General features: G+C 37.5%; 1 protein-coding gene across 1 annotated transcript in view; it reads left to right on the top strand.

Moving 5' to 3' along the window:
* Positions 1–5,370: 5,370 nt before the first annotated feature.
* The window catches only part of LOC121387264, a 44,059-nt gene continuing 40,386 nt past the window's right edge, over positions 5,371–9,043 (top strand). Inside the window, exon 1 of the mRNA XM_041518289.1 lies at positions 5,371–5,753. Within this exon, the coding sequence (XP_041374223.1) occupies positions 5,690–5,753 (64 nt within the window). The 5' untranslated portion in view covers positions 5,371–5,689. The remainder of the gene's footprint in view (positions 5,754–9,043) is intronic.

The raw sequence follows: 9,043 nt of genomic DNA, 5'->3' as shown, positions 1-9,043 counted from the left end.
ATGAAAGGTCAAATGGACATGAGCTCCAACGGGCTGCTGTTAGATCCACATGTAATAGTGGAGCTAATTTTAATTAGATTGGACAGGATTCACTTAGGTCTTTAGGTGCAGGTCGCTGCAAAAGAAATTTAACAACTGCACACTTTGATACCACTTGTCTGCAAACGTCAGCAGGACGGGGCGTTTGTAAAGAAAGGCTATATGAAAACATCCCTTTGAAACCCACTTCACCAGTGGAGGAACATGGGGATTAATAGGGACGTACGCTGGGGTTAGGGTTAGGGGGTTAGAGGGTTAGGGGGTTAGGGGGTTGGAGAGTTGGGGGGTTGGAGTTGGGGGGTTGGGGTTGGGGTTGGACGATGCCCAGTGGTAAAGCGCTCGCTTGATGGCGGTCTGGGATCGATCCCCGTCGGTGGGCCCATTGAGCTATTTCTCGTTTCAGCCAGTGCACCACAAATCCAGTTTGGGCTTCTTACAAATATTAAGACGACCAGAAACACATTGAATATACACACACTGATATTCTTAACAAGAAAATATATTTAAGTTTAAGTTTAATCCTAGGAATATTTTGTTAGTTGGAAACATCTTACAAACTCAGGAATGTCCCTTTAATTATTTTAAATGTCGACTTATATATGTGTTATACTGCGCTCCAATCGACTCGTGCTTATCATGTTAACTGGTCCCTCCACGATGACGACGTCTCCAGTCGTGAATGTTGTTTTAATCACGTCGGAAGTAATGTTCACCAGTGGAGGATGAAAACATGTTTCTATTTTCATGACTTGACTTTAGGCGGCTTTAAAGACAACTATTTACAAAATAGTATTTATGTCAACCTGTTACAATGTTTTGCTAAGTTTGATGACTAACTAGAATAAAATACATGAACAGCTAGGTGAATTGAAAAAGGCCATTTATTGGCCATAATAAATGACGAGAATTGACATGTTCATATACATATCTAATTAGTTACATAACAATATATATGTAATGAATTAAATTTAACAATATTATCACTCATAAAATTGTCTTATTACCATGTCATCAAAGATGTGGGCAACATTATACGCCCTTAAGAACTAATATCATACTGTTGAATATTCAAAATAAGCGGAAGACGAAAACTACTAGTGAATACCAAAATTATATAACTCAGTGTACTGGGTGGGATGGAGGGTTATTTAATGGAATCTTCGTTGATTAATACTAATTACCGAATTGTTTTACTTAATAGCGCCCTCTATTAGATCTTTGATCAAGAACCATAACCGTGAGTTTCAAGTAATAGGACGAGTTCTTTTTCCGCTTAATTTTGGATTATTCAACAGTTTACATAAATAGATTTAACTGCATTAAATAACATTTTATGGATTTTCAAGGCAGTATGTGACGAAAATATGGCCACCAATATAAGTAATGAACCGAGGAAGATGGACCTGTTAAAAGTAACAGTCACACAAAAGACTTGTTGGTTTAAAAAGGATGACCTACATGTAATACCGGTAATGAAAAACCGGCCTCGGTGGCGTAGTGGTTAAGCCATCAGACTACAGGCTGGTAGGTACAGGGTTCGCAGCTCCAACCCAGAGCAAGTTCTTAAGGTAGTACAATACCAAATAACTTCCGGCTGGGTCAAAGTTGGAGGTGCACCGAACTTTTGATAGAGAAGTGAACACCACAAGTCCTGTGATTGGTTATAAATGTGAGTGTGTTGGTTGTAAAAAAGAATAGTTTCATCTGGGTAAAATAAATGTGCAATTTTATTTCATCTAGTACCAATGTGTCAAGTAGCCTTGTGCTTGAAACATGTATGGGGTACCTGTAAAAAAAAAGTACTCAAATTTTGTGCGAAACTAGGGTAGTCATAGACGCTACCCGTTATCTCAGAAACGAGCAGCTTGACCCCCATTTTTTTCTGATTCACTTTAAGTGTAAGGGGTGGTAGTATTTATATCCGTGGCGTTTATGTCGGTTGATACGTTGCAGGTAGGAGTTTTAGCCATATATGTTACTATTGTCGTCTATGGGATTTGATTTGGTAGCGTACACCCTATAGCACATATTCAGTGCATAATAAAAAATATTATGATTTTGTCATTTTATTTAATTAAACTATACTGGTCATGGGCGGATCCAGGAAATATTTTTAGGGGGGGGGGGGGGGGGGGGACCAAAAAAGAAGGGCACATTGACTCGTCAAAAGGGCACCTTACTACAAGTTTTGATATATACAATTAATATGAATTCCTACAGTTCTACGTCATAATATACTAGCAATAATGAAGTAAATTGGCGTCACTCGCGTTAGAACCTCAATGGGGCCCCATTGAGACTCAATAACACAGACACATATCTGCAAGCTTGCGCATGTACACGAAAATCTTGATTTCATTTATCTACAATATAATTATTGTTTACTTAAAAAAAAAAAAATTCTACAAACAAAAAGGGCACTTGGACATTTTGAGGGCACTTGAATTTTTTTTTGGGGGGGACACGTCCCCCTGGTCCCCCCCCCCCCCCCCCCTTGGATCCGCCCATGCTGGTTGATTAATTAGCCATCACTCGATCATGCAAGTTCACAATGACCTTGACCTTGACAATAATCTCTGTACATGGCTCTGAATGGAGTTTGAATCAAAGTTAGCACTGAAGAAAAGTTGGTTTTGGCCTATAATTCATACTGTAAAGATTTCAATAATTTCTTTTTACATGGTATTTGACTTGCCATATACAACTGCTCTTAAATATGGTATTTATCGGACTCACCATTCAATAATTAAATCAATTCTCCAAATGTTACGACAATGTGGTTTTGCGTTTCTTCTTTTGAAGAGTATATATACTCATTTAAACCATTATCACATAATTATGCCAAGTTACTGGCATAATACTTTCCTTCAAAAATATACATATACGTTTCGGCGACATTAGTGCCAAAACCAATCATCAAAATAATTACATGCATTTAACATAATTAAATGCGGTTATAAAAAAAAATACAAAAAGCAGTAAAGACTTGGCAACGTCACTCGATTACAAAACAACTTCCCCATTTCAAATGCTGTCAATATAAAACAATAACGTTCGGGTTTGTATGACAAACATTAAAATAAAGACCATTACAGAATACAAACCAGAACAATCGATTTAAAAAAAATTAATATATATACATAAAATACTCGGTTACAGCGCAGGTGAAACAAGTCACGTACGTTGGTCAAGACGCACGTGAAACACCTTCGCTGCAAGAATTGCATGTAATACAGAAATAGACAATACTACTACTACTACACACCTTCGCTGTGGGCGATTAACCGTATAGGATGATAACACTATTCCATGTACGTGGGCTTCATCCTGTGAATAAATGGGTAAAACATAAGCTACCACTCAAATGAATAATAAAACTACAGCAATTAGACATCTCCTCATCCAACACTAATCACTAATTCTGTTTATACAATTAACTTGCGCCTCTATCTATATTTATACGTTTAATAGTATATATCCAACACCTTTACTTTATTACTGTTTATATAAAGTTAACTCGTCCATATATATATTTATTCGTTTAGTTTGTTTTAGTGAATTCAATATTTAAAACGTATTTACCTAGCATTAATTATGGACGTTTAAACACTTTTCCACATTATGTATTACATTTACATATATCTAAAATAATGAGATAAACATTATAACAATTAATACATGCATATTAGTCAAACCTGTAAGTGCCAAAAGGAAGTCTGAAGATAACGAAAGGCAAAGGAAAAGGAAAAGGCAACTGCAAGTCGTAAGTATGTAACGTGTAGTGTCACTGTCTACACTCAGCGCTGCACGGACCTGACTCACGATCACGTGACACCAAATACACATAACCATTGGATAGAATCAACCAATGGCTCGTCCCTAGCCAGTATGGCGAGAAACAACCATAAAAGGCTTTGTCTAATGCACCAATATGATATTCTCAACGCAGATTGAGAATATCCTATAATAAAATAAATAGAATCCTAAAATAAATATTAATAGTAATAGATAAAATATGTTATATATATACAAACGGCCAAATATTTAGTCCCCGTTACATTTACAAACGATTAACTTTACAGCGTTGTTTGTAGTCCAATACATCTGTCATAAACTCACTGTTACTCAGTTGCCGAGTTGACGGCAGGTCACAGATGTATCGGACTACGTAGGTACGTCAAAACATCGGAAGTACAGATTAGAAGAAAAAAAACATATTGAAAAACGCTCAGTTATAAAACTGATTTGTATTACTTAATATTTTATTAAATGCTCGTTACAATAACACAGATCTATATTTGACATAATTTACTAGGGAATTAGGCCTATTTGTTCATATTTATGTTTATTTCCCGCAGAAACATATCAGACTCGTATATGACATGGGGCGTGGCTTACGAAAAACGGCGTAGCTTAAAGCCGCACACCCTAGTTCCATCCAGCGAAAATAAATTATAATTTAGTTAATCTACAAACCTGTAACACACTTAGATCACGTTTTTATCAAATGGAGTGAAAAAGCAGGTTTTATATCGATAAATACCATGGGAATCCCCATGTCCCAATTGCTTGAAATAATTTTGAAAGTTAGTATTCTGATGTCACCGGTAGAAGCACAACAATGCCTACGTCACGACAAATTTCACAGACTTGGGGTGCGTTCGTTTCACCTCTCCTGGACGTGTTCCAACTGTTCTGTCCTGGTTGTATCCCCTCTCCAGATATCGTAAGACTTAGCAAAATTATTGGTTTTAAGGGTTTGTAACGTTTTGTATTGAGACACTGTGAAGAAAAATCTCACAAATGAACAACAACAAATCGGATGTTGATTGCGCGAACCGTGCACGAGAAAACAAACCGAACCAAAATGATAACGGTCACGTGATATACCAACGTCTGTGACATTAAAAATAGATTGGACCTCGCTTGCTTAACGGTTTTTTCTCCACAACACGTTTTGTGAAAAAAATGCAAAAAATGCATTTCGTGGTTTTACAAACATCAGGATTACCAAAAATCACTTCAGGTGAATGGAAATGTGTATTCTAAATAATAAAATGTAAGTAAAGTGCAATTTTATTTGTGAAAAATGGGGTTTAATAGCGAAAAACAACGCCGTAATGGTTAACAAATAAACGTAACTAGGATGTGTCCCTTTAAAATCGCATTTCGCAAGATGTTACATCCTGGTGGCTACGATTAAGTATTTCCCGTCTGTCACCGGCATAAGGTCACCAGGCCACATCTAAACTTTATAATATTGATAGTGTCACGGTTCTTTCACAATCTCTCCAGTGACGTGCGTTGTCTCAGAGACGAGAGTAACACAACATGGGGTATGAAGAAAGAATCACTAAATTCACAATTCACAATTATTTATAATGTATACACACGACACGGACACCTATAATTTACAGGTAGATAATACGTAATTAATACATAACTCAGCTTCATATAAATCAAAATAAATTATTAGTGTACAGTAATCCCATATATAATGACGAACCCAACCCCCCTACCTGAATCGACTCGACCGTCTTCAATATCCGGAGACTGTATCCGTTAAAAAGAAAACCCCCAGCAAACTAGTGTGTACTTATGTCAGATACGTCTACAAGAAAACGTATACAGTATTACTAAAATTGGAAATATGGCACAATGGAAAACAAGATTTTTGCAACTAGTAATCTCTGTTTTCATTATTGGCATTTTCGGTAAGTACAATAGAATTAGTTATTAATCAGGCGCATCCAGTAAGGTGCTGGGGTGCGCATATACCGCTAAATTTCCAGGTATAGTTTATGCAAATGCTAAATAAATGTATTTTACCTGTAACACACACACACTAAACTAATTTCAATATAAAGTTTGATATAAAATAATTTTCAAGACGAAAACCCCCAAAACAAACAAAAACCGTGATGGTATAGCCATAAAATCTGTTTATACTAGTATACAATCCAGAGTTTATTACTGCACTTTCCCCCCTGTTTTTAACTTTGAAATACACCAACAAGTTCGCCTATTGCATAAATAGTCTCCCCCGATATTTTTAGAATTTGTATGCTCCCGAATAACGCTATAAAAGGCGAAGTTTAATTGGTCGATATTTAAATTGTTATTTATAGATGAAATGTCACCTGGACATGGGAGTCCATGCAATGCTGTTAGATCTACTGGTAGACCAGTAGAACTAATTTTAATCAGATTGATGTAACATACAAGTACGAAGAAATTGCCTTTAGATTGCCAGACGTGTAGATACACACGCAAGACACCCCTAGGCGGTCCAACATTTTTTTTCTTCATTTCAACTTATGTTCGTGCTTATATCCAATTAAGGTTCCAGCACGCTGTCCTGGGCACATGCCTCAGCTATCTGGGCTGTCTGTCCAGCCAACCTCTAACAGTTGTGATATTTTTGTGTTAATTAATTATGCAACTATTATAATATATGGGATCAATTAATTTGTAGTTCCCTTCCAAGAAGCCATGTTTTTGGTCAGTGTCCGAATAAATAATTTCAAATATCGGTAGATTAAGGTGAACTATTTATCATCAGTCAAATGTAACATACTAGTATGAAGAAATTGCCTTTAGATTGCCAGACGTGTAGATACACACGCTAGACACCCATAGGCTGTTCCACATTTTTTTTGGTTTTCATTTCAACTTATTTTCGTACTTACATCCAATTAAGGTTCAAGCACGCTGTCCTGGGCACACACCTCAGCTATCTGTCCAGGACAGTGGGTTAGTGGTTAATGAGAGAGAAGAGGGTGTAGTGGCCTTACATCTACCTCGTTCTGGGTTGGAGCCGGTACCGGGCGGCGAACCCTATACCTACCAGTCTGTAATCCGATGGCTTAACCACTGCGCCACCAAGGCCGGTGGCTGTCCAGTATAGCCTAATGAAAAATAACGCAAGAATGGAAATAAAGAAAATGTAGGACAAAAGTAGGAAATAGAGGAAAAAAGTAGGACAAAAGTAGGACTGAAACAGTACGTAGCTACATTATTCATGCTCATACTGGGTAAACGAATGTGTTGAAACCAAAAAGTGGTATTACTCAGAAAAGTTTTGCTCAGTTTGTACCTATATTTTTGTTATCCCAAATAATATGAATCTTATGTTGCGGTCACATTATATACATTTATTTGAAATTGTTGTACACTGTATTAATTGATTGGAAACATTGTTAACTACTGAATATTTGAAGCAATCATAAATGGCAAAAGTAACATTCGAGTGCCAGATATTAATTTTCAGGGTATATAGTGCAGCAAATTGGGAGATACATCTTGCCGCAATTTTTTATTTTATTTTTTTATATTTTTTTGACTTTTATGTTATCACAATCAACATGCACACTTTAACATCAATTTGTGGTATTTTATAACGAAAAAGTAGGAAAAAGTAGAAAAAATACCAACAAATATGAAACTGTAGGAAAAGTAGAATCGCTGGACAGCCTGCACTTCGTACTTTGACGGAGAGCGCGATGCTTCTGTGAGATCTGAGTGCGGAGGTTTCTGGGGGTATACTCATAGGTGTACAGACTCCTATATTTGTAGGGAGCAGGCTGATTTTTGCGCGAACTAAACGAAAATGCCCTAATCTGGAGAACTATATTTGTTCATATGCATTACTGCCAAACGGCTGTATTCGGAAGGAAGGAAGGAAATGTTTTATTTAACGACGCACTCAACACATTTTATTTACGGTTATATGGCGTCAGACATATGGTTAAGGACCACACAGATTTTGAGAGGAAACCCGCTGTCGCCATTACATGGGCTACTCTTCCGATTGGCAGCAAGGGATCTTTTATTTGCACTTCCCACAGGCAGGATAGCACAAACCATGGCCTTTGTTGAACCAGTTATGGATCACTGGTCGGTGCAAGCGGTTTACACCTACCCATTGAGCCTTGCGGAGCACTCACTCAGGGTTTGGAGTCGGTATCTGGATTAAAAATCCCATGCCTCGACTGGGATCCGAACCCAGTACCTACCAGCCTGTAGACCGATGGCCTGCCACGACGCCACCGAGGTTACTAACGAATCACTACGCAGTTTTACATTTATTTATTTATTTTCAACTTATTTTCATGCTTATATCCAATTGAGGTTCAAGCACGCTGTCCTGGCTACACATCTCAGCTATCTGGGTTGTCTGTCCAGGACAGTGGGTTATAGTGGTTAGTGAGAGACAAGAGGGTGCAGTGGTCATACACGTACACACTGAGTCGTTAAAACTCGCTCTGGGTGGGAGCTGGTACCGGGCTGCGAACCCTGTACCTACCAGACTTGTGTCCGATGGCTTAACCACTACTCCACCGAGGGGTTACAACTAATATTGTGAGTAGTATGGTGGAAATGCAGGTTTCAGTAAAGCTAATTTTGCCCGAATATAGCTATGTTTTCGGTCCTAATTTGAGGCTTTGCTGTAGTCCTGGGGGGGGGGGGGGGGGGGGGGGATTACCCCCTCCCTCGTCTCGTACGCTTATGGATATACTCCCAGATTTTAAGAAAACTATATATGTGATTTTATGGTATTTAGATATCAAAATGAATACAAATAAGACCAATGTTTTGAAAAATGCCGATCTTTATTAGGTTATGTGCATCAAAATATACTAACAGTAAAACAATTATTTATGATAATGTAAATGTTGTCAAATTATGATCAGGACACAAATAGTCCTATAAAAATACTGTTACATTTATTTACGTTTGGAACCACTTTTGAAGGGCATTTACATCATGTATTATAGAAGTACTCGCATTTTGGCTTGGAAAACTTTCAAAGGTACTTTAACAAACATTACGGACCACCAAACAGCGAGAAATAGTGCAGGAATTTCAGATCTTGTGGAGAATTCAAGATATCTTGAAGGTGCAGTCTCAAATCTGCAAATTGGTGACTTCCCGCCACAACTATTTATTAACTTTAACCCTTTAACTATAGGCCTATACCCACACACAAATTACAACGCAATAA

Source organism: Gigantopelta aegis, chromosome 13 (genome assembly GCF_016097555.1).
Source record: "Gigantopelta aegis isolate Gae_Host chromosome 13, Gae_host_genome, whole genome shotgun sequence".
Taxonomy (NCBI): Eukaryota; Metazoa; Mollusca; class Gastropoda; order Neomphalida; family Peltospiridae; genus Gigantopelta; species Gigantopelta aegis.
The sequence above is the reverse complement of the archived record's forward strand: the minus strand, read 5'-3'. Positions and strand labels throughout refer to the sequence as shown.